The sequence below is a fragment of the Varroa destructor genome, unplaced genomic scaffold (genome assembly GCF_002443255.2).
Source record: "Varroa destructor unplaced genomic scaffold, Vdes_3.0 BEIS01000001.1, whole genome shotgun sequence".
NCBI classification, from domain to species: Eukaryota; Metazoa; Arthropoda; class Arachnida; order Mesostigmata; family Varroidae; genus Varroa; species Varroa destructor.
Genome location: NW_019211454.1, coordinates 72,781,325 through 72,807,868, shown reverse-complemented (window position 1 = coordinate 72,807,868; position 26,544 = coordinate 72,781,325). Strand labels below are relative to the sequence as shown.

The following is a 26,544-nucleotide window of genomic DNA, read 5'->3' as shown; positions in this document are numbered from 1 at the left end:
TAGTGTGCAGGGTTTTGACGGCAACAGCACGTATGCCTTGCCTAGCCGATAGAAAAGGCCCAACCAAAAGGATCTAATAAAACTCTATTTTCGTATGGAGAGCACGACTTACTGCGTAGCAGTGTTTATATCAAAAGAAACTCTTTAGCGATAGTACATATCATTAATTCCCTGAGTTTTATGCAGAGCTTTATTCAATCTGTATAAGTGTATTCCCGCGCACAGTACATACAAGGTCTATTGTCCTTTTTCTTCGTAAAGGAAACTGAGCAGTGCTCAAAATATGTTCTAATGGAAACATGAATTTTTTAAAAAGAATATATTGATTATGATAAAACATGTCAAATATTGGAACGGTTAACAACTCCTTAATGCAAGATGCAACAACCGGCATATCTCTTTTTTTAAACACGATGCTCTTAGTCGCATGTTAGTTTTTCATTACGTGAAGTCTGACATACGTAGAATCTACTGCAATAGCAGCTCGTACACCAGTTCTTTTCTGGGATAACAAAAAGCCGTTTACCAATCCCATAAGGTACTCAAGTATAGTATTATAATGTGGTTAAACTTAGGGTTATGTTACGGAAGAGAGGTACGATATAGCTTATTTTACGATAATTCCTAAAAGGCCATTTGAAATGTGTCTTGTGCCTCATGCAGCTTATGATATATATATATATATATACATACACAAATAAATCACATTTCACGTCTTCTCTGGTCGATGCATGCGTAGTACCACTGTATCACATTATGTGCGATTGATGAAGCTTTACCGTAAACTTGTCAGCTCAACCTACCAATGCGCGTTGGCAAACATGCGGAACGCTTTTAACAACATCGAAATATGCACATCGTTTAAGATCGCAACAACGAAGGCAACTTGTATTTGAGGGACTTGTCTCTCTGATAACTCCTGCGAGTTGTCATAGGCGTGCTAACGACAAACCCCCTGACTGCCCTAACGAGCAGACTCAATCCTATGTTTAGTATCGGAAAAGTTTGTACAGCAACTGTGTAGATGCTGAAGAACCTTTAGGATAATTATAGCAATTGCCCATCTTCAAAAACAAGGGGCTATATACAATCTAAGTGATAGACCTATGCTGTCTTCTTCCATATAAGCACACACTATTGTCTAATGACTATAGTATATATTCAATTAAGCGACATAAGATTCTATTATTTGTTCATTTAAAAAAGAAGATGCTTGACTAAGCGGTTTTCGTCTAACAATGAAAATGATCTCTTTTTTTCTCAGTTTGGCGCGGGTGATCCACCCGAGAAATTTCAGCTTCAGCAAACAACGGTTTATCTGTTAGAGCATACAACTCGATTCGTTAAGATAATCAATTGCTATTAATAAACTCAATTACTTTTGCTTAAATATGAAGGAACCGCGTGATTTTCGTTTCGTCTATTAATTTTGACGCTGTTATTAGATTAAATTTCTTGGACACCCTATTCACATATTATAGACACTGTTAATTTCAGTGTTTAGTTCACTCTGGTCAATGCTAATAGCTTGAGCATAAAATCGTGGAATTTTACTGGAAGATCGTGAAAAAAATTGAGAAATATTGATTTGTTCCATGCTAAAGAAAATATTGTCAAAAAGGGCTAATAATTGTTCCTTATGTCGCAATGTCCTCTATAAACACACGAATATATATATACATAGGATAAATGCATCATTATGTAACAGCTAAGTAAGCTAGTGAGCCAAATTGATGAGTGACAGAGGCTCCAATTTATCATGTTACGATTTATAGGTCTAAAAGTTAAGCCACAGTGATGATATGTGTATACCGAGATGTGTAGGTTTCACCTGCAGTTTGATACTTCGTAGCTTCGTTCGATGAATTTGATTAATGCGAATATGTCGTACTACGATGATCTCTCTCTCTCTCTCTCTCTCTCTCTCTCTCTCTATATATATATATATACGTATATGTATAAGACTGGTCTCTACCGGTCTGCAGTCTCAAAATGCATTGTGTAACTATCGTTAAAAGGAAGTTCAATGAACTACAAGTACGAGGTGAGGCTAAAGTTCCCCATAGACATGAAAATGACTGACTAAAAACATTGTGAAATCCAAAGCTTCATGAAAAATTGAAGTCTCTAAAATTTTATGATCCTATTTTACAAAGAATTTAAATATTAAGCATTCGTTTCTTTATTAAGCATTTCAAACTCAAGCTTTTTAAGCTCAAGTACTCATGTTCAATTTGGACATTTGTCTCCTATGAAAACACCGTAACTTAAATGACAACCGAAATATTTGCGAAACGTTTTTCAGATGATGATAACTAATCCTTCTCTCGTTCCTTAGGATATGGAGTACAGCAATTTAAATGCAGAACAGCGCAAAATCGTAGTAAACAAAATATTAATCAATAAATTAACGTAATTAATAAATAAATAAAAGGTATGCCATATGTCAGAATTGTAAATCCGCTCGTATACGCCAACTTACATAGTATTAATTGGTTTCGGTTCAAGTGATAACTGAACTGCGCTCGTAATTAATAATAATTAACAGTCATTAGGAACTAATCAGATTTAGATATAATAGAAGTTTGTTGTCATAAATGTTTATGACAGAAATATTTATTTGTTTTTTTCTTTTGTTGAGAAATGTTCGCATAATTTGTATGGGCGAATGGGTAGCTGGATAAGATAGACGTTTGTTGTAGGTTTGTTTTTGTGTTGCAGTCAATAAAAGTTAAGCCTAGTAAATATTCTGGAACATGTCCAACCATTTTAATATTAAAGTGCAGCATGTTTTTTGAGTATATTTATTTTATCAGCTGGCTGGCTGGCTGGTTGGCTGGCTTAGTTAGAGTTGACGACACTAGCCTGAATAATAGACAAAACTGTTGTGTAAAATTATAATTGCCGATGGCAGACATATCAATTCATTTTCAGCGATTCTATTTGATTGACGTGCGTAACGGGGCTTTCGATTCTTGTGTTGTATCCGAATTTGTAGTTTTGTATGAATAAAGTCGTTATAGAAGCGTTTGGACATTATACAGTTCTGATTAGTAATACCGGCAGTAGCGCGCTTTGCGATGCCACAATCTATACAGTATAGACCTATGAAAGCGCGTGAATTGTAAGTCAAATTGTCCTCAACATCCTGAATCGCCTCTAAATGGTTTAACGAAGGCAACGCACTGGTGTTTAAACATGTGTATCGCCTCCGTGTGGTGACGCCTGTTTGAAGATCAAGGAATGTTATATCCTCAAGCCACGTTGCCACTTTGAAGAGTATGAAAAGAAGAAATATCATTGGCTGATTGGCGACTACTGATATGCGCTGTTGTTAGTAAACGTAGTTTGACGAAACGGCTTAACCCACATATCTATCATCTTTATCTTTTCAGACCCCCGCGATAGTATAAGAGTATGGGGGGCTCTGACCTGTACTCGCTAGTGGAGTCCGCCATCCGGAAGATAAAGGGCCACAAACAGCGACCCTCCGAAGAGCGTATACAGCATATTATAGAGACATTTCACGGGGTGCCTCCCCACCAAATCACCCTTTATCTGGAGCAGGCATCCAATGAAGGAAAGATAACGCGGGTAAGCGATGCATGCTGGCTTCCCTTCGCTGCATAATACCTTTGTATTTTGTAACGAAGTTCTACAAATTTAATACCACGAGTACGGGTATAGTGATTTCAAAGAATGCCGGTCATTTTCTAATGTCAGATCCCAATAAGCTTAATCGGATCACCACCTTTCTCGTCGCCTTCTGTTGTCCATTTCTAAGCTCCTATTTCAATATCCGAGAGTAAATACTGCGTCGGCGTTATTTACCACCTGCCGTCGGCGGATGCTGCCTTGATGATTCACGTTATCGATAAACGCTTTAGAGTTCCCTATTCTCGATTACTACTGAACAAGTTCCGAGATCTTCAAACGATGGAAATTATTTTCGGAAACTATTGGACTGCGAAAGTTGGCAGCTTGGCTTAAAAAACATTTTCATGCGCATTATTTTTCAAGAGAATTTTTTTCTCAGACACGTATTTCTTTCACAATAAACCATAGACATTTTAAAAGCAGTCCTGTTTGAGGCTGATGAAAATGAACCGTAGGTTTCCCAATATAGCCGTCCTCTATTATGTAGACTACAACGGCATTAACGCCGGCGATCTAATGGGTAGTACTTCAGTAAAGTAACATAACGTCGTTACATTCGCGGAAGAGTTTAGAAAAATTTCGCTCTAGATAATGTTCCTTTGCACGCGGCTACTGCATGCAGTAAAGATGATTAACATCTGCCACTATTGAGCGTCATCTTCCGCAATAACGGGATCTTGTGTCTCGTTGTGATTGTCCCTGCAGGTAGAGGGGCCGGGCGGGCGGTGCTATCGCCTGAATGAAAGCGCCGGAAGCCCGATTCCCCGACGGAAAAGCACGTCCTCTTCAAAAAGTGGCTCGCATCGTCCTCACAAGGGCAGCGCCTCACCCAGCCAGACGGAAGAAGATGCAGCTGCCGCTATACACCGCGGCACAAACCTACTCAACGTTATGGAGCAGGTTCGATGACACAAGTTCCTATTAAAAATCCAGTCAGATCACCTGACGTCACTACCTTTTCTTGGTCGCAACTGCTAATTATGCGGTTGTGGTGAAAATTCTATAATGTGACCGTCATAGCGGCGGAAGTCTATATGATCGTACTTATTTTGTGCATCCACTGTTTGATTCCTTTACAGGTCCTCTTGTCTCTTGGTGAGCCAGCGTCATTAGTGAGTCTACAAAAGTTCATCAAGCGCCAGTATACGCTTCTTGACATGAGCCCCTCCCAACTCCTGAACCGATTACGACTTGCGGCAAAGAAAGGGACACTGAAAAAGCGCCTTGTCAGGTTAGTATCATAGTATCACTGCGTATGGTTTGCCGCAACACGGTGCGGTCCAACTAAAGTGAACAGCCACCTTCTTCTAAGTGCTGTTCCATAGCTGTTTATACATAACATATTGGATTATGACTGCCCTCTATATGGTGGGCAATTATTGTAGAGCCAAAAAAGACGATGATGGTGATACTGTTGATCATTTTGCCTTTATAGATACAACAATCAGACGTACGGCCTTCCAACAATCCATCAGGAATCGCAGAACCCGAGCTCACCTCTAAAAGCTATCTCGCCGTTTGGCTCACCTCTATCCCAGCAGCTAAAATCGCCGCAACAAAGGCTAAGTACGTCTCGTGACTTCAAATCAAGTTGGCACAGCTTCGAAAAGAATATTCATCGACTTTTAACTATAGAACAGGAACAACTTGCCTAATTAAATGTTAACGATCATTGCAGCCTCTTCATTAACGGATTGTGGGGAACTGGAGTGTGCAACCTGCGGTGAGCACGACCAGAGATCGCGTATGTGCGTCTGCTCTCAGTGTGGCTTTGCAGGACACGCTGCTTGCTTTAAACTCGGTGAGGTATGTCATAGATTATCGTGTGTTTTTCGAAACTCATTCTTTATTTAGAGACAAAATAGATCTACATCATGTAATATCTGTTCTATTTATTATTTAAACATATTCTGCCTTTTTTTTTAAATATGTTGAGAAATTAGATGTTATCCACTTATGCCAACAAATATTCTAGTCGCCGAAGCATTTCCTAAGATAAGTCTTTGTATGACTCTCAGCTTATTTTTGCATCTCCTCCGCTTTCGCGAAGCTCATTAGCTGGAAGTGTAGGCATCGTTATATGTAAACAGATTGGTTGGCAGATCGTATCCAATTCTATGTGACATCAGGTGCATACATTGCACATATCGTACAGATTTGTACTTGACCTACATTGCTTTCAGCATAACTGGTAATGATTCCCGGCGTTTAGTCGATAGGATGTTTTAAAAATCGGTGGTTGTAAGCGGACTGAGAGCAGGAGTGCATCTACATATAGATTTCTGCAATATTTGCTTTCCTTTATCAAATTTAGATTGCCCAGCAATGTGTAACAGGTCGTCGATGGGAATGTTCTCAATGTAAGCGTTGCCTGGTGTGCCAGAACCCGGGATCCGCCGCGGTGAAGGCGTCCGAGCTTCTCTATTGTGACTGCTGTGATTCGCTTTGTCATCTTCGTTGTGTAGGACAACAGGGCGGACGTCTAACGACCAACCAACGTAGTCCCTCAAAAAAACAAACGAACGCCAAAGCTACTTTCAGATGTAAAAAGTAAGAGCATTTTTTTGTTTGCTTGCTTTTCTTCAAGTGTTATGTAGAATAAAAGTACTATAGAGAAGCCTCTTTTTCTGTTGACGTTTTTCAAACGAATTTAGAATGTAGAAGCTCGAGTACGAAGGTAAACGACAATAAAAAAATGAACAATCAGTTTATTAGAAATTAGCTTCCCGGTTGTGAAAAATATTAAAAACACCATAAAAGTGTTTATTAAATATGTTTCAGTTAATACTGTTCGTTTTTTCGACAGGTGTGTGGCATCGAGTGCAAAGCATAAGGCGCGTACGCTTGTTAACTCGTTGGCCATGAAAATCAAACATAAAAACGCACGTAAACAGCTCGGGGGTGCTTCCGCGTCGCGAAAAGTCAAAAATGTGGACACCAAACAACGACTCCACAAGGTATTGGGATGACTCAAATTTGATACTTTGAATGTCGGGTCCGAATGAGTGATAGATCCCTAGTCCAAACCAACCTGTTTTGATTTGAACGAAAAGGCGATCTATAAAACTCTCCGTTGTTCTATTTGTATATAATTGAATACCTATAATTGTAGAAATTGTAATTAAGACTATTGCTTATTTGGGGACAGGTTGCTGTGAAGGCTACCGGCAAGCTGAAGGTTCGACCGAAAGTATCCGGTGATCAGGGAGGAACTGTGAATCGCCGCAAGAACGGTATGAACTGAATTGAGTAATCTTTTCTTCTGTCAATAACACAGTTATCTTTAAAAGGTCCTAGACAAAGATCCAACTAAAAGCTGGAGGAGCATAGCAACATTGTTTTGAGTTTATTCATATCACAGGGACATGACGTACGCACGTAAATAACTCAATTCCAAAATAACAATTATAAAGCAAATGCAATCGCAGCCTTCATACACCGTAAGCTAGCCACAGCTTGAAATTTGTCTATCATGTGTTCTTTGGCGCTTGCAGACGACGATACAGGCTCAACTGGCCTGATCTCGAAGAGCAGCAAAGTGCCACCTAAAGGTGCTAAGGCAGATAAACGGCATACACAACAAAATCACGACGATGACAAGCATACTAATAATGGTAATGGTGAAAAATTCAAAGGCAGCAGTACAATTGCTGCTGTAAATGAGAAACCGCACCTACAACGCCACAAAAGCCACTGGCAGGCCTTGAAGTTTAGGAAGTCCATGCCGCCTAAGAGTTTAACTATTCTGAGGAGTGCTATGAATTCAGTCTCGATTGAAGCTGACATTTTTTGCGCACCATCGACATCAGTCAATTGTACTACGGCCAATGGGACTAGCAATTGCGATTGCTCAGAGGTTAGCCTGAAAAAGAAGGGCCCCTTAAAACTCACTGTTGAACTCAGTGACGGCCTTTCCAAGTTCTTTACGCCAACTGACAAGCGTAAACCGCCAAAGCGGCGCAAGGTCAGTGGCGATGAAGATGGCTGCAAAGGTGACACCGAAAAGGTTGAGGGCCATAGTGGTGACGACGTAAAAAAAGTTATTCACCACGATTCCTATATGACCAAAGCCCATAGTCACGAGGTGGTCAAACCCACGCGAGTGAAAGTTAGGGCAAATGCCAATGCGATTGCCACTCAACAACAGAAAGATATCAGGAATTCAAAACAATCAGGTGGCGAACATGACGTAGAGCAGAAGAAAGATTTCAAAGAAGATGACCCTGTCCTTGTAAAGCCAGCCGTTCCACTGGCTGATTTTGGGGGTAATCACAATGATAGATACGAATCGGCTGAGAGCTCATTAGTGGGCATAGATGAGGACCAGGATGAAAACAACGACGACGACCAAGAAACGTCGGTGTCGTCAGCTACCGATAGCGGGAGCGCCACCGGCGGAGATATCGATGCGGGTGAACTGTGCGGTGAAATTAAAGCCGAAACAAACGAAAAATTTAAGGTGAAGGCGAAGCGGGCAAAAACCAGTGATAAAAGCAGCAGCAGCAGCAGCAGCACTGCACAGAGACAGGTAGCGGAACAGATGGTAATAGCCAACAACCATAATCATAAAGCATGGGAGTGCCGTCGAATAAGGCCTAAAAAGGCCAGAGATCCTGAAATTCCTGCATCTACTAAAAGATCTTCTTCTAACAACAAATATAAGAAGAAAGCCAGTGAAAACAGTTCCGGTAAAAAATCGCTAGGAAAGCGAATGGGTAATGAGAAAAATACTAAGCATGCCAAGATGGTTGAACCAGTGGAATACGCCGATAATGGCGTAAGCTCTGGCGACGAGCCGCGCAAAGGAAACAATAACAACAAGAAGAAAGTTCAGAGCAAAGCTTCAGCGGCTCGCTTACAGAAGGGTAATTTAATCCTTTAAGAGGAGTCACCGTTTTGTTTGAGAAAAGTCCTTCACCTTCTTTTCAGCCCTTCCTCAACTGTTGCGGATACATCTCGTTTTCCCTTCCGCTATTCCGCTGAGGTGGTGATTCGAGCACCGAAAGCGCTTTTAGGAGAGTGTATATGTGAATATTCTTCGACTTGCTTTATTATGTTTGAAATTATAGTGACATAACCTAGAACAAGTGCAACTATTACCGCATCGGGTTATTATTTAAAAATGTGTAGCATTACACCTTCCACACATAACAATTATTTACGCGTTCAACTTGTACCATATATCCGAGTCACCACCTTATCGGAGACCATCACCCTGTGACTGCTGTATTTAGAGTACCCTTGCGGCCTGAAGATCAGTTTTTGTCATCGTTCGGCGTTTTTTTTTGTCGTCGTTGCTTCTCGCGTTGCCCGCTGCTGCTAATGCCAGCACGAGGCTCCGTCACATCTTCGTTTCCTTCACATCTGTTCTCCTCCTCCGTAATCACTGCGGATTAATCTGTACAGCTGCAGTAGCCATGCTGCTATTTTGCGTTATGTTTTGCCGTTGCGTTCGTTCGCCCGTTGGCTTGTAAAGCAAAGGTCGTTTGTTGGCTCGAAAACTCGCCTGCTCGACCCGCCGCCTGGATGCCGCCGGTCGGTGATAATGATCGGTGTCGTTAGCTGTCTGCAATCGTGCAGGAATAGCTGACTATCTACTGATCTGGTTTAGGTGGAGATAGCACACAAAGAAAAATACGTTACCGATTCATCTCTGTCTACCACTCAAACCATTACCATCACCACCTACAATGAATGCCCCGGCGTCAAGACCACAGCCCGCTCATTTATTTCCTGCACTGTGCGCTTCTTCTCCATCTCCCGCCCCCGTTCGTTAATTCGTCCATCCTTGATTCGATTTTCCGTTTATCCCTCTCTTCATTTGCGTTTCCTACTGTGGCTGAATAATCATACTAATGAAGTGATGAAGAGCGAAGTACGGATTGCGCGTCGACACTCGCGAGAATCGTCATAACAATCATCAACGTTTATACTCGATTTTTGCTGGAAACAGTAATAAAGCGCCACTGGTCGAGAGCGACTGACAATCAATTGATTATGTGGGCATACGCAGAGCATCGAGTTCACTGTTGCATTCTTCGGCTTCTTCGACACCACCATAAGCAGCAGCACACTTATTGCGTCCCCTTTAGTTCTCGCCTGGTCTGTCAGTCTTGCCTTTCCCGTAAAATACATAGCTACCTAGCACTCTGCCTGCAGTGCGTCTTCCGACTTGTGCTTCGAGAAGTGTTAATCAGATCAGGTCGTGGGGGCCCTTCGAGCAAATGCAGCCGTTTAATTCTTTCTTGTTTTTATTTTGATGCGCTTGTTTTATCTTTTTTCTTTTTTCCTCATCTGAAAATGATACGTTGTGTGCCTGTGTAGAATTGTAGCAGCAGAAGCTACAGCAACACAAACGTCGTAGATCGTCATCGACAAGAATGAACCGTTGCCTGAAATTTGCTTGTTCAATTTGGTTTATACGTTGTACAAAGTTTTTTTTATGCTGAAGTTTTTTTTAGACATGTCTGTACGTTATGTTATTTACTGTGCAAATATAAACCGATATATTTCGCGCAGCAGAAATTTCTGAAAACGCCTTTATGTCTGTATTTACAGCCGTATCGATTTCATCGGAGTGTGGATCAACTGCTTCGACGGACCACTCGCTGACGTCAGAAGATAGCGTCGAGCAGCTTATGCAGGATGTAAGTCTTATTAGAATTTCCTACTTGCCTTTTCGTTAAAGCAATCTCTTTTCACTGTGTGATGAGGCTAGCCTATCGACTCCTGCTTCTGCATAGCTAACTTTGGGGTTGCACTAATCCTTTCTGTATAAAAAAAGCTTTGAAAATACCTAAGTATTCAGAGTTTAAATCTAGTGTTGCTTGAATCGTATAGTATATTATGACACTTATTACCTAGATTTATTTAAAGATCTTCGCAATAAATACGCACGTAAATAATTCTGATTTACGTTTGTCACAGCAACCGGTTGTATTGCCCCCGGGCTGTCAGCCTCAAGATATCGAGCTTTTTCGCCAAGCGCAAGAACTCGCTCAAGAGAAGATTGGCGTGGATCTCCTTGACCCCTCCCAACGGTTCGTTTTACATTTACATGTCGGATTCATTCCATTGTACTATCACTTAACGTTATTTTGGAAATTATTTGGCTTCAGTCTTGTGGTTGATAATTGCATACCAATCAATCTTCTTGTTGGTAACTATAACTAAATATAGTATCTGTATTGGAAAATCAAAGATTGCTTTAACACATATATTTAGAAAAGTGAGAATGAATTATGTAAATTATGAAATATGTAACATAGGTTAGACAAATTTGTCGTTTGCATTTAGATTACCGGAGTGGCGTTTAACTTTTTATTTGTTGGTATTACGCTTCGCAGCTGTCCTGGTTCGATCCAGTTTGGCCGCTATTGTATAGACACCTGGTATTCGTCACCCTACCCTCAGGAGTATGCACGACTTCCTAAGCTTTTCCTCTGCGAATTTTGTCTTAAGTATTGCAAAAGCGGAGAAACACTTAGACGGCATCTGGTACGTATTTAATTTTTTTTTTTTCGCACTTTTGCTAGGATCCATTTTCTCCACTATTATAGCACAATAGCCACCTAATATAGTTCACCTAATATTTTTTTATATACGTATTTTTTATTTATTTCCAGCGCAAATGTCCTTTGCGACATCCGCCAGGTACCGAAATTTATCGACACGAGGAAATTTCCGTCTTCGAGGTGGACGGCCACGCCAACAAGATCTACTGCCAGCAGGTATGTACGCGTAGGTACGAACTTGTTAGGTGGATTAAAGCTATGTTCCGAATATGTAGTCGATAACTAATTGGTTTTGTATAGAGATGATAATCGTGAACGAATTTTTATCTCCAAACCTACATCAGGCGTAGATCAACGTTCCATCATTAAGCTGTGCAAGCCTGCATGAAGACCCGAAGTTCCTAAAAATACCTAAATTGTCTCGTTTGGTTCTAGTTGTGTCTGTTGGCGAAGCTGTTCCTAGATCATAAGACGCTTTATTACGATGTGGAACCGTTCTTGTTCTACGTGCTAACAGCGTGGGACAAAAAAGGCGCCCATCTCGTTGGTTACTTTTCAAAGGAAAAACATTGCGCGCAAAGGTCAGTAATATGCGCTTTAATTGGTTATTCTTTAATAGTTAGTAGCACTCCCTAGAATAATCCGTATCGGATGAGCTATTTGTAATAAACGTAAAAATGTCAGGCATTGGACAGTTAGAGCCTTTTATTCAATACGAAGCAAGAGCAAAATCTAAAGGAGAGCATCTGCTGTGTTCGCAGATACAACGTGTCATGTATCATGACGATGCCTCAGTATCAGCGAAAAGGATATGGAAGGTTCCTCATTGACTTTAGCTACCTGCTAAGTCGTACAGAAGGTAATGTCCTTTTTCGTCCGTCTTCAACTATTAGATAAGCTTTACCTGCTCGCCTTTAGTGAAACTAGTTTTAGGCTGTTTATGCTTACAAAATATTTTATCGCTTAGCGTCTGTGAAGAGATTCACGTGAGGAGTTCCCAGGGAAGTGTATTGACTTCAACTCAATTGTGTCGTAGGTTTGGCGGGTACGCCGGAGAAGCCCCTGTCAGATCTGGGCCGGGTGTCTTACCAGGCGTACTGGAAGAGTACGCTACTTGAGTATCTGCATCAGGAGATTTTCATTCAGAAAAACCGTTCTATCACCATTGCAAAGGTATGCACTAAAACCATTTTCCCTCCTTTTTTAAATGAATTTCGCGATTCGTAAATATGCCGCTAATTGTAAGCCATCAAAAGCCGAAGGGCGAATAAAGGTACGGTTCATTGTATTCCTGCTTGCTCGTTCGAGATATCGTTTATTTTTCTCATCTTAAAGAATTTTCAGCATCTTTTTTCTACCTGCTAGTATGTTGTAGAGCAGATCTCAACAACATAACTGAACAGAAGAATCCTTTTCTGAACTAAACCGCTTTTGCAACTATAAAATTAGTAATGTTTTTCTTTACAATCCGAAACAATACAAAACAAAATTTACCATGACGTAGTTTTCGGCGTTACTAAGTTGGCTTCGTGCGACCACCAGGTGCTTACGGCGGGCTAACGAATGCGTACATGTAAAACCTCTTCTTTCGAGTAACTATACTTCTATCCAAGTCTAAGTCTGCGCGGACGTCCTCTAGTGTAAAGATCTACTCCACTAAATTCATGGAGGAATCCGGTGCTTCTATAGGTCTGTTGGACTGCCGTACTAAGCACTGTAATTTAAGCAAGGAAAAACTTCTTGAAAAGGGTGAAACAGGTTCAATTATTTTTTTTTTACTTCCTCACTGTTTTGTTAAGGTATATGTGAACTATATACGCTTGCATTAAGGATAATATTGTATCATTATTATGCAGATTTCCCAAGACACAGGTCTGAACGTGCACGACATCGCAGCCACACTTGTCCTTCTCGGCATGATCCGCGAAGATCGAACTTCGTGGGAAAGGAGAAAATTCTACCTTGATATTAATTCAGATGTGATCCTTAACTACATGCAAAAGTAAGACACTGACTTGACCATAATAATGTATGGCTTTGATCAAGCTCATTACCTGTGTTATCACTGATATAGCCTGTTCTTTCCTAACACTTCTCCGTTTGTGATTCGAACCTAAGATAGTGCAGAACTAATCAAAGCAATTACGCTAGGTATTCTTAATTGTGTCAATAACATCCACATATCTTTACGCTTCTAACAGTTATTTTTCTTTGTTGTGTAAAATTAAGGCTTGAAGCAAAAAAGCAATTCCGCCTTCCGCTTCACCCCGAATGCTTGCAATGGGCTCCATCGCCTTTGGCACAACAGTATCTCGATAATTCACGAGACGTAAGTCAAGCTGAACTTTTATTATATATTGTACTTTATGTCAGAAGAGTAGAGGAACCATTAGTATAATGCACATAGCATACTAATAGAGTGAATGAATTTGGCTAGCTTTACCGCATATGATTTCTCATAGAAATCAGTTTGACTGTTTTCTTTTGTCTACCTACCGATGATCCACCCCTAACCAGGAATCGGTCGATGATGACCCTTCCAATACAAGTAGTAGTCCCGATGTGAAAAGCGCATCAAGAAGCAGCGGTACTGGGCGTCAGTCCCGGCGGAGCGGTGATGGTGGTGCTAGAAAAAATAGCGACATAAAAGTAGAAGACCCGCTCAGCTGCGAGGTAAGTTCCGATGCAAAAGCTGTACATGAGTATCGTTACGTATATACACTTTGTCGCATAAGCCTTTTGGTTTCAATATTTGTTTCTCGTTCCTGCTTTTCGCAAATGTATCTGAGCAAACGATGTTCTCGATATTACCGAGAGCGACTACACCTGTTAACATCTATTCAAGATTATGGTGTTGCTGATTGCGATCGTCTTCAAATGATAAAAATAGTAATTCCTGATTATATTTTTCACAAAGGAAACGGACGTGGTCCCTCAAGAGGATGATGAGACAACCGATCAAGCTGACCGTGCGACGAGAGATTCGTCTCCTTCAGTCACAAAACCTCAACGCAAGAAGGAACGATCCAGGAAGTCACGTACGACTCCTCGACGAGATCGTAGGTTCCAAGACAACGTCTCGCAACAGCGTGACGTGAAAGACGAGCCTACGTATCTTGAAGTCGACTCAGACCGAGGCGGAATGGATGGCGACGTATCTTCGGCACATTTGTCCCATAAGGGATTGTTTCAACCAAAACAGCAACAGCTTGCGCCTAAACGTTAGTTGATGAACACGTCTTCTAATTTTCTAAACGCTGTCCTCGTTTAATGTTCCGTACCCATGAAAGTCAGTAGGTAGCATGCGGAAAATCAGCAGTTGAATTTGCTTGCTAACTTCTTTCTCTTTCCTTATGCGTGTACCCTGACACTAATGGTCAATAGCTCGAGGTCGACCTCACCGATCAGGGCTGTCTGCAACCGGCAGTAGTTCGGCCGGTTCCCGCAAACGGCGCCCACAAATGCGCGAGCAGGAGCCGCCCGTTCTCGCGGCCGAAGACGCCACGACCAGCGAGGAAGACTCGGGCAGCCGTCATCATTATGATCGGCTAGCGACGCCAAGATGGGAGGAGGGGTCCGCACCGACCAGGGGGAAACATCTACGAAAAAACAATTCTCTCACAGTCCTATCAGGACGACACACACACCAGGCGCACAATGGTTATTATTATCGCGATATTCATTTCGAAAAATCGACTGAAAAACATGAAAGAACGACAATGAGGACCATGTGCGATTGTATTGTTTCGGTCAAAGTCGGTCGATATATCTTTGTTTTCCATTAGTTTGAGATGCTTCTATACAAGAGGCGTCTAATTTTTTTTGTGAGGGGATTAAAAATTCGCACCATTGCGCATATACTATATTCTGTTCCGTAATTTAAATAAATTTTATTACAATTCTATATACAGGTATCTTGGCTAGGATAAGCCCGTTGCTGGAGTCAACCCTAGCATATTAAAATAAGTGTATTCAACTGTTGGGCATGATTTAACATTGTATATTATATGGGTTTTTCCAGATGAAAGAGATCAACACATGAGTGGGGATTCGGCTGAGGATTCGATGGGTATTGGATATGATGGAGTCGGCGAGGAGGACACTGTTCAAGAGGTCCCCGGAAGTCCTGAAATCCTCACGGAGGATAAAGTAGAAGTGAAACAGGAGACTGAACGCACGGCTGGTCGAAGCAAGAAGCGACGTATTAACGATGGATCCGCATCACCTCCGGACAGGCCTAGAAAGCGACCTTGGTAGGTTGACTTAAGTTTCTTTGTAGGTCAAAGCCAAACATCTGCATCAAATTACCGAAACAGTTACTAAGCTAGACGCTACTAAGCATGTAACACGTATTATATCTCTATAAAAAATATTCGTAAAGGTAAAGCAACAATTTAAGCGCACTGATGAAACTGTTTTTTTTTTTAGCGTGTACGTAAGAAAAATGTTCTCCATATAATAGATGAATGATGATGAATCAGAAAATATGAATGATGAATAAATAAATGATGGTGAATTAGTAATTTTACACAACGGGCATCTAGGGGTGAGGGAATCAGATGCCGAGAGGCTTTACCTTGATATAAAAAATTTGCTAGATAGCACTCCGTTTATCTTTCGTTCTAGCCTCAAGACAGGACACCAGATCGGTATTTCATCTCGATTGATAGTAAAAACGCCGCAAGATCCGCGATTCGCCATGACAAAGGTGTTTCGATTAACGGTTGTTTCGTGTTTTTGGTCCTAACAATTTTAGCAAAAACAATACCGGACGATCGCAGCTGAATAATACAGTCTTGGAAACACCAATCGAAAGTTCGCTAGCGACTTCTACCGGAGGCAAAGTAGTTGATTGTTCTGTTGAAATGGAAACGGAGCCAGAATCAGAAGTTATGACAGCAGCAGGTGGTGATATCGACGGCGGGCGAGAAGATGGAAGCACTGAAGTCAGTCGTAAGCCAACGGTCATCCGACGACCGCCAAGCTCTGCTAATACGAATAAGACAAAAAAGAAGATTCACGTTATGATGCGCACGGCGAAAAGAAGACGGAGGAGACCTCTGGCGGCCGCCATGCAGGCGGCACAACGCGCCCCCACGACGCAAAGTTCATCCACTCCGGTGACCGCTGTAGCCGAGGGTGTTCAAGGTCCGGTGCGCACCGGGGGCGCCCCAGGCCGCCTGCAAGATGACACTGTAACTGTAGCATCGTCAACAATAACATCAGCAGCTGTTGCAGCAACAACCGCAACAACTCCGGTGGCAGCAGCAACAACAACAATGATGTTATCCGGGGTACGAAGAAGAAGACAGGACTGCGGAGGAGCCGAAGAAAAATCGGAGCTGCCTGCTACAACAACGACGATAACAACGGCAACAACGACAGGAGCCATCACTCCAAGCAGATCAACAAATGGTTAGTCTCTTGCCACACGATCTTGTGACAAGTTTTAATAAACATAGTGAAGTGACGTTTTGCTTGCCCAGTAGTAATTTACACAACTTTTTGAACTCGTTTTATGGAGTGCAGATGTTGGACAATGGTTTATATTGAATATATGAAATACATATCGGTATCTATTATTTCTTTTGCATGGATAATTGGCTATTCGGCATTTTTCTATGTGTGTTTTGTTTTTCTTTATTGTTTGTATGTGAAATGACAGGTAGCGGACGAAGTTCTTGCTTCTTGCTTGATAGACAAAGCCTTTTAAATCTTTATATTTTTTAGCTCGCTTTAGCAGTGTTTATATGCTACTTGTTTATGTTCTTCTTTGTTCTTAATGGTAATACGACAGGTAAAGCCGCAGACAGTGGCGGCACGGCCAGACAGACCTTGATATCCTCTTTCGTCGTGCCCTCGCCCAAGGGACTCCAGAAGGACAACTGCGACAATCCTAAAGATCAGCGCGGCCATGATCAACAACAGCAGCAACAGCTCGAAGCCGTGTGGGTGGGAAAAACAACTCCATTGACGTCTACACCGCTTCGACCCCGCGAATCACCGAAAATTCCGAAAGCTGCCGAAGGAAGTGAAAGCTGGAAGGCAGCATCAGAGGACACCGAAACACTCACCGACGGAAGTAGTACCACGATCAGCGTTGCGCTGCAGCAAACGTCGCTGTCGACAGGCCGGCCTAGCGAACAGGGCACAGATGAACCTAGTTCACCTGGTTTGGTCGGGGATTTGTCTAGTGTACAGCCGGAAAGAAGACCCTCGGGCGAAAAACCTGTATGTTTACCACCGAAAAAGAGTCGTAGGAGAATGCTTGAAGAAACACAAAGGAAGAAGAGCACAGATGGCGTTCCACCTGTGAATAAAGCAAGTAGACGACTTCGCTAACATATACAATTCTTTTCACCATATTGAATGCTACAAAGTACATTTAGATAGTGTAAGTTTTATAATGAGATTATCAAATTACCTGAGCATTATATTTAGCTAGAGCGAGTTCAAGAAGATGTTCGTTGAAAATTACAGGACATTTTGGAACAGCCCCGTTCGCGAGCTGCCAGCATCGGCCGACGGACGCGGCAGTCACTAGAACTGCCCCCTGAAGTCTCTATAGAAACAGCTGATGGCGAACTTAGTCAATCATCGGCAATGGCGGCGACAGTGGCGAAAAACGATGATGACCCTCGAAGAGCTCAACCGGTCGAAAATCGGCCTACAGCCAGTGAAGAATTACCATCAGCGGCGACGTTATTGCAGATAACGATTTGTGAAAAGCAAGCACTTACACAGTATAACGCCGCCAGTCATAGTCCTGGTACGGGTTTTCGTCCAGCTGGGGAGGGGATCTCGGCTTCGTTAAACGAACAGCAGGGTATCAGTGAGCCTAGAAGCAAAAATGGAACTAGCAAAAGCAAAGCTGGCGTAGTGTCAATGCTCGCCGTTAAAACGGAAAACGACAATTCCGAACAAAAACCGAAACAACAACAGCAACAACAGCGGCAACAACAACAACAACAACAGGAACAACAACAAAAGCAGCAACAACAACAGCAGGAACTACAACAGAAGGAACAACAACAACGTCAGCAACAGGAGCAAAAACAACAACATCAGCAGCAGGAACAACAAAAACAAAAACATCGGCAACAGGAACAACAACAACAACAGCAACAACAACAACAACAACATCAACAACAACAACAACAGCAACAACAAAAACAACAAAGTCAGCAACAGGAACAACAACAACAATCACAAAAACAACAACAACGTAAACAACAACAACAGCAAGAGGAACAAGAGCACCAACAAAAACAACAACAGGAACAACAACAGCAGGAACAACAACAACAACAGCGGCAACAACAACAGGAACAAGAACAACAACAGGAACAACACGAACAACAACAACTACCACAACAAAAAGAACAGCAGGAACAGCAACAACAGGAACAACAACAACAGCAGCAGCAACATCAGGAACAAAAACAACAACAACGGTTGCAGGTTGCGACCTTTGAAAGTGATTGTCGTGATAAACAACCCAATAGTAATGCCCCGAACGGCGTGGCTAACAAAGACGAAGTCGAGGAGCCTCCCCAGCGAAAACGGAGCAGACCACCAAAAAAGGACTACAGGTAATACCTTATTTTTGAAACATCTATTGCGCAGATAGCATAAATAGGCTTGGGATTTTTTTTATGTTGTCCGATATAGATGCAGTGTTGAAAACATGCGATTCTGTGTTTCTTTTTGTAAGAAAATTTCAGTCGACACCCCGTTTAATAGTTTTTTCTAAGGCGACGAGCAACAAATAATAGATAAACGTTTATCTTGTAGGGGTTCGCTAAGTCCTCAATCAGCCACAACGGCAACGACAATAGAGGCTCTCACGGAGAAGCAACAGCAGCAAACTGTTCATCCGAACAATGGTAGGTCCCAGGCCGATCCAATGAAAATGGATGAACGGGGTGGAAAAAGATCAGCATCAGTACATAACAATCAGAAGGAGATTACAAAAGACCCGAAAGCTACTGATGCTGCTCCACAGGATTCTCATCATAATCTCGATCATCAAGAACAGAAACAAACCCGCTCAGATTTTACGGGCACCGTCATAGATCATAGTAATTCGATAAGGACTACGCACAGTGAGGATCGACGTGACTCGAAAGTGGACAATGATGTCCGTCGAGATCATTTTAAAGAGAGTGAAGAAGCACAGCGACAAAACCAAACTGACGATAGTAGTGTAAAGTCGAAAGATATAGTCAAACAGAACAACGGCACAGATAATTTGCCGTCCGACAATAATGAATCTCTGCAAACCCCATATGTCAATGGCCGTATACAAGGTCAAGCCCCTGAGAAAAAAATCACAGAGACAGATAAGGACAAGAATCCGGACGAACTGATGAATCGTGTGGGAAGTCATAAACTGGAAAAAAGTATTAACGCAGATGGAGGAAATGAGCGAATCACAAAAACCAGCGATGACCAACTGCGGCCTGCTACGGCGACTGTAAGCGAAAATCATCATCGCACGGTGGAAATGGCTGTGCCAACTCCACCGAGAACCCCAGCCAGTAGTGAGACGATACCGTCAGTCGAGCGTTCCCTATCACCGATTGTCTCGGCACCCCCTTCGGTGACACCCTCCCTCAGTACGCATTCTACATCATCGGTAAGTTCAGGCGCAGATAGCTTGCTTCCCCCACTGGCCAGCCCGGCAATTACCGGTCCCGTATCGTCGTCGATTAAGGAAGCGATGCTTGCAATCACCGAAGGAGCTTTACTTCAGCCCGACGAGCGTACAACCCCCCCACCACAGGTTAGTAATTGCAAGACCCTCGTTGTCGCACCTCCTCATCCAGAACAGCATACCCCAAGCCATCCGCCTGCGCCACGTTCCGCCCATATTTACGGCGCTGGAGCTGATGTGAAGGATCACTCTCTTTATCCCGCAGTAACTACCAGTGGTCATATTGGGACTCTTGGCTCGCCGGCGTTTGGTTATCCCCATACTCATCAGCATCTGAATAATGTGGCAGTGGCCGCAGCAGCTGCAGCTCAGACCCTCTACGAACAACAGCACCAACAGCTCGCGCACTTAGCACACCAACAACAACAGCGTGAATGGCTCGCCTACCATCATCATCAACAGCAGCAACAGCAGCAGCAGCAGCATCATCAACATCCGCAGATAGCAGCCGGTAACGGAGGAAGTGGCCCTGGAAGGCCAGGTTCAGGCTCAGGACGTGTGACCCCGGCCATATCATCGCCTGCCCTGGGGAAGCTGCATCAGCTAACGGCAGGGATAGATCATGGAGGCACTGGTACCTCACATCCTCATGCAAATAGTAGTTCTGGTGGATCGGGAAGTGGAACTGGAGGGCATGTGACATCTCAAGGCGGTCCCCATCCACATCAGCCACCCAGTGTTGCTGCTGGTCAACTCAGCCCTGCTGGGGCTGGGCCGCCTCCCCACGGACATACGCCACCTCCAACACATCACTCAATGTATTATGGAACACCGACAAACGCTGCTGTACCCGGAGGCCAAGGGGTAGGAACTCCAAGCGCTGCGAGCGCTGCCGCCGCTGCATATTGGTACCATCAACAGCAACAACACCATCATTCGCATCACCCTCATTCGTCCGTTCAACAGGCACACCATCATCCATCTCACAGCCCACACCATCAACCACCTCACCATCAACACGCTCATCACCATCATGGTGGTGGGGTGGCTGGGTACCATCACGGCGGACATCCACACAACAGCCCCGCTGCCGCCGCCGCCGCCGCCGCCGCCGCCGCCCAGTACGGGCCGGCCGCCGCTGCAGCGGCAGCGGCAGCTGCCGCCTCCGCAACGTCTTCGTCGCAGCCGAATCTGTATGGTACTGCCGCTTATGGCTACCTCAATACGATGATGAGACGGTAATAATGATAAGATAAAACATATTAAATTAATGACGTTGATGATAGTTGCTACTATCGGTGGGGTATGCAAGAAACAAGAGGGGGCCTAATTGATTGATTGATTGACCCGGTAGAATGTAAATACCTACGCTGTATTAACAGTATCAAATGCGTACATACACTAAAGCGCATATATGCGTATATACATAAATATAATTTCAAGCCAACAAAAGGCCGACAAAAATATCTCTAATTCACAACAAATCGTAGATAACACATGAGTACTGATACTCTGACCTGACTTGATCTTATAAGGCCGGTTTGCATGGAAAAGTGGTTTTAGGCATTGTGTTAAATGGTGCTCCGCTGCTTCTACATTGGCTGTTCTTCGACAGGGCTGACCTGTAGATTAATTGCGCATTGACATATCACATATATGTATCAATATCTATTATCTTATCCATTTAATATGTTTCTGAAGCAAGTAGCAATTTCATAAGACGAATCAGGTCCACCCAGATCAGTCCGGACAACTGAATCAAATATGTAAGCACTACTATCCCTCAGTTTAAATGCTAATTAATAAGGAGGACAATGATAGGTAAATAGTCAGAAAAGTCGGAGGGAGCGAAATGTATTTGGAAAGTGTGATACCGGGAAGCAAACATTATGGGCAATAGAACAATGTCCCGCAGCTGGAAATGTCAAGAAGAAAACAACTGGCCCACTTCTGTGAGTCGTATGTAGATTATAAAATTAAATGAATAAACGCTGGATAGTCTATTTAGATTCAGCAACGTAAAGTGAAAATTTAGATTGTCGATTTTTTTTGGGAAGAAAAACACACGGATCGAGCGGATGCGTGTACGTCGTCGACTCGACGGAAATATTCATGACCTTTTTTCACTTCAAAAGTGACATTTTATAGTGGACACTCTAAAAGGGGTAAATCGTGCAACCCCATGTGCGATACGTTTGCCACAAGAGGCGTGCGTCAGTGATAAAAATACTTAGATGAAGCAAGTAAAGATAATATGTTTATTATTATTATTGTCATTATTATGTATTCCAAGTGCGGTAGCTAAAGCATCGATTGACTGATAAGCGCAAAATGCAGACGTAAAGCGTCTGCGTAAATTCTATGGTGGACATGATATTTGGCATCTCCAACATTTAGAGAGCGAATATCGCGCTCAAACGTGTAAACACCTTTTCAGTGAGATGTGAAAGTAGCGATATTTCCAAACTATATAAACCCCGACAGACGGAAAAAACTACTATAATAATAATAATAATAAAAATAATAGTACTAATTCTTATTATCGCTACGGTTGTCATATATGTTGAGATGTGCGTCGCCGTCCATTTTGGTTTCGAAATTAACCTGTTCGCCAAAAGTTTTCGAATTTGAAGATGTTAAATCATTGTTAACTTATTATCGTCTGTGTGTTGAAAGTAATAAGCAAGTTGACTCAGCAGCTAAAATAATCCTCCCACAGCTAAGCGTTTCGATCAGCGTATTCCCTTTGAAAATAGGATGGGCTTAGAGGAACACGGACAACAATTGGCCTTTGGGCTGGTGAAGGACAAAAGAATTTAGCGTGGCCCGGAAGTGTAACTAATTTCATTTGACATCCAAATTTGTGCTTGTGTGTATACAAACAACATGTGTAAAAGAACGTATATTTTGGTTATCATCGCATAGTGTTCAATTATTATGATTATTCCTATGTTGATTAACAAGTTCCTCCGATCACGTTTGTGCTAGTCGTTATGTCCTATAAAGATTCTGCGGTGCCATTAGAATGATGACGCCTTTTCTACTGTATACACTGGAGCTATAGGACCATTAGCAGCTGAGCCAGAATTTAAAGTTAGCTAGGTCGATAATGTTAATTAACTTTTTTTTAGAAGAAGAAAAACCGCGCTAGATCAGTTTCATTGTGACGCCAACCAGAAATCATTGTCTGCTACCGCTTGGCACAGACTATATAACAAATAACGAAAACACTACCAATAACACGACAAGTAACAATGGCCTCTATCCAAAGCAAAGCTCAGTAATTGCAAAAAAAAAGCTTAGAATTGTCGTATGTTGTCCATTTCGTGTAGATTTTTGTAAATGTAGATTGTACGTTGTGTGCATTAGATAGGTACGTTAATAATGAACCATGATGACGACAGCAACAAAACTACGTGTACTCAGGACACGAGTCGGCCGTTCTAACAATATTAGCTACGAAAATAATAACAATAACAGTGACAAAAAAATGGTAGCAGAAACAATAATTGTATACCAACAATGAATGAGGAGAAACACACTTGCTAACAACAACAACAACAACAACAACAACAACAACAACAACAAATTGTATATAAATGTGACAAAGAGAGCTGTTCTGTTGTATATGCTTAAATTCATTCTGTGACAGCGAGTAAATAGAGGTGAGTTAACAGTTGGCATGAGAAGAGGGCGCAGGAATAAACTGTAAAGAAATTAGTTAAAAAAAAACTATTAATATTAGTAAGAAAAATAATGCGTTACTAATAAAGAAAAATCTGCCATCAGCAGAGTAAATGCTAGGATATACAGCGCCAATACAGCAGACGAAAACTGCTAGAAAAAAGTTAAATATATACCAACGTCGGCTTTGCAACTGGGTTTGTTACTTTCCAGATATCTAGATTCTTGCTTCTTTACCTCTTGGCAGCGTTTATAATATACTAGGGGTCCTGGGACAAGTAAGGGGTGTGAGCTGGGTAGAAGCTATATGCCTTCGGTAGTTGTTAGAAGGATAGGCATTTAATGAATCACATACCAGGTCGTAGTGTGATATAATAAACACGAGGATGATGGTGGTGATGACAAAACCCAATAAAACAGGCGTCATTAACTATCTAGATTTTCATAGCGAATTCAGATTCTATGCGAGCCCATACGAGCGTTGCTGCCTCGCACTGGGGCTTAGCTTGGCTTCGAGTTTGGGAGTAGCTCAAAGTCTTTCAAGATGAATTTTCTGTGAATTGACTCACCTGAACGTAAACGAGAACGCCCTTTTTCAATAATATTAATTATTAATTTGGGAAGAAGGTTGTTTCAATGTTACGTTGATTCTCGTTCATCTTTATATTAAAACATAGATCTAACTTGCCTTCGAGGTCCTTGGGGTTTCTATATGTACATGGAAAGTGTAGCAGTAATGGCAGGAGAATTGTAAGTAATATAGCTTACTATATGTAATTACACATTTTCTAGTTAGCTTTGGTTGTATCGTAGTAGGGTTCAACTTTAAGGATATGGTCTAAATTCGAACCCGTGTTTAGATAGACATACGGTTCGTTTCGTGCCGTGAACCAGTTTTCTCTCTGATGGAATGTCTAATGACGTAGAACTCGAAACACAGAGGATTTAATCTATCAAACGTAATTTTTCTATTATTATTATAGCTAGCTTTTATAAGTCTAAAGTCTACACAATAAACTATTGTATAAATCCAAAGCTAGCTTCATCGAACGTTTGAACTAATAGAAGTAAAATACTTATTTATCATCAACAAGAGATTCAAGACAAACACATATTCTGTGTCAACTTTATCAAAGATTCGACATTGGTTGGCGGACCAAACTCGTGATCGTTTGCATAGAGAAAGCTACGTAAGCCGCAAACAGGGCTAAGTTTTTAGTGCTCACAAAGGTTCAGGTATATCGTGACGGTATAACCTTAGAGACGCATCTAACGGTTCTAAAAGGTACGACGTACCCAAGAGTACTTATCTAATTTTCATCGTCTAAATATGATTTCGACCTTGTGGAGCTTATCAAGTATTATCGAACGCGACCTCAACAACGGATGCTTTTTTCCCTTGTATGTGCAAGACGCATTGTTCCAAAGATTGGTCTAACAGCAGTTTTTCATGCCTTCATTTTGTTGCTCTATACTTGCCTATGAGACAATGGCAGTTAATAGCGAATGTTAGCTATTACTATTAGCTAACTTTAAGCACAGTTTCAGTATTTTGATATCTGTCAAGGCATTAGTACACGTAAACGAAATCATTGAAATGAAGTATATAATGCTTCAACCACATGGACCGCTACGTTACCTTTATTATCTGGTATGAATCTCACCAGCTGATGTCTGCCAGAACAGAATCTCTGCTTATATATAACACCTAGAGAAATCTGTAAATTTGCCTCCGTGTTGTCTCTGCCAAGTTTTGCTCAGGAAATGCATTAATCCATGGTATCTACTATAGAAACGAATACGCCGTAATGATGAACAGGAACATTGTATTCTTAGGGGGCATTACACTGACGAACAAAGCAATAAATGGTCTAATCAGACATTGTCGGATTTGTCCGGTCGGTTAAGCATAGTAGAAAGCTTCTGACAGATAATAGGGTTCATCGAAAATGATTACGAAATGCTAAATTCGTATAATGAAAGGGTACCCACATTTTGCTCAGTCACTTCCTACTCCGTTTTTAGAAAGGTCGAGAAGTGGTGTAGAATTTTTTGAGACCAAGAGAAATTATGGCCATTCTCGCGATCTAAAACGCTTGCTGATAATGAAGCCTTTTTTATATCAAAAACTATAGCTGATGTGATTTTCGAGAAAAGCTCGAACATAAGCACTAAGTGCCTTTTCACTGAACTAGAAACTCAAGCATCCTTTTGTTCTTATCAGTTCTACGTTTTACATATTGCTATTTGTCAGACAGCGCGTCTGGGAAGACATAGGTCATAACCTTAAAACGTAGCGTAAGAGAAATTAGCGCACATCGGTTAAGTATTGTAAATGCAGCTATTTTTTAAATGGATATCAAATTATTCCAGTTCGGCTAATCTATATTATATTCTACGACATACTCTATTTTATTATATAATACAGACACGAGTATATTCAGCTAGAACGATACGAAATTACACGATAAGGAATTCCCACATTTACCGAAAATATCGACAGGTAAAGTCTTGTAGACTGCCTAAGCTAGACTAGAATGAAATTTATAGGCAGTCGGAGCAGGTTTATTATGGTTACTGCAGAGGAATGCTCAGATCCGAACTTCGGACAAAACGGCGACCCGCACCAGGTGTTACGTAGAGATTATATTGGCCTTGGATTTTTTCTGATGAGCCGGTTCATTGGAAAAAGAGTCTTCAGACTTCGCGTGTTCACAGTAGCCCTAGCTAGGGATGTCATAACACCTGTAGGCCATTACAATACAGATAATGGGAATTATTGTACGGATTACTATTTTTAGTCCTAATCCCTATACGTACAATGTACGGGGAGGAATCTATGAAAAAATCAGCTGCAAGCTCCCAGAACAATAGACACAACAGGCAAACAAACCACTTTCCGTTGACCGTCAAAAGCATCGCCGATCAGTAGCTCGCAGTGCTGCATGCTTCAGTGTGGAATATCTGTCTGCTGCGTAGAAGAACAAGCTACACTGAATCAAGAGCTGGTAAACGGAAGCAAGGATCATGCAG

The 26,544-nt window shown here is 41.9% G+C and overlaps 1 protein-coding gene and 1 long non-coding RNA gene across 4 annotated transcripts in view; one reads left to right on the top strand and one right to left on the bottom strand.

The window, feature by feature from the left end:
• LOC111245943 (uncharacterized) overlaps positions 1–22,369 on the top strand; it is a 25,724-nt gene extending 3,355 nt beyond the window's left edge. The window contains exons 2-26 of one of the 2 annotated variants that reach the window (XM_086977009.1): positions 3,396–3,594; positions 4,363–4,557; positions 4,737–4,888; positions 5,093–5,223; positions 5,336–5,463; positions 5,972–6,207; positions 6,464–6,614; positions 6,806–6,890; positions 10,216–10,304; positions 10,585–10,697; positions 11,004–11,154; positions 11,283–11,387; positions 11,607–11,752; positions 11,933–12,030; positions 12,208–12,344; positions 13,028–13,173; positions 13,401–13,500; positions 13,689–13,844; positions 14,089–14,392; positions 14,556–14,831; positions 15,193–15,424; positions 15,928–16,586; positions 16,969–17,492; positions 17,652–18,763; positions 18,966–22,369. In XM_086977009.1, coding sequence (XP_086833135.1) covers positions 3,418–3,594; positions 4,363–4,557; positions 4,737–4,888; positions 5,093–5,223; positions 5,336–5,463; positions 5,972–6,207; positions 6,464–6,614; positions 6,806–6,890; positions 10,216–10,304; positions 10,585–10,697; positions 11,004–11,154; positions 11,283–11,387; positions 11,607–11,752; positions 11,933–12,030; positions 12,208–12,344; positions 13,028–13,173; positions 13,401–13,500; positions 13,689–13,844; positions 14,089–14,392; positions 14,556–14,831; positions 15,193–15,424; positions 15,928–16,586; positions 16,969–17,492; positions 17,652–18,763; positions 18,966–21,069 — 7,707 coding nt within the window. In that variant the 5' untranslated portion in view covers positions 3,396–3,417 and the 3' untranslated portion in view covers positions 21,070–22,369. The remainder of the gene's footprint in view (positions 1–3,395; positions 3,595–4,362; positions 4,558–4,736; positions 4,889–5,092; positions 5,224–5,335; positions 5,464–5,971; positions 6,208–6,463; positions 6,615–6,805; positions 6,891–10,215; positions 10,305–10,584; positions 10,698–11,003; positions 11,155–11,282; positions 11,388–11,606; positions 11,753–11,932; positions 12,031–12,207; positions 12,345–13,027; positions 13,174–13,400; positions 13,501–13,688; positions 13,845–14,088; positions 14,393–14,555; positions 14,832–15,192; positions 15,425–15,927; positions 16,587–16,968; positions 17,493–17,651; positions 18,764–18,965) is intronic. The other variant, XM_086977010.1, reaches the window with a different exon arrangement.
• LOC147759067 (uncharacterized) lies at positions 12,338–26,544 on the bottom strand. 2 transcript variants are annotated; one of them, XR_015318757.1, is made up of 4 exons: positions 26,405–26,544; positions 15,748–26,256; positions 13,668–15,465; positions 12,338–12,885 (listed from the first exon to the last, which is right to left on the bottom strand). It is a non-coding gene; the product is annotated as an uncharacterized LOC147759067 (long non-coding RNA). The 2 variants fall into 2 exon arrangements; XR_015318756.1 differs by having other exon boundaries at positions 13,668–26,256.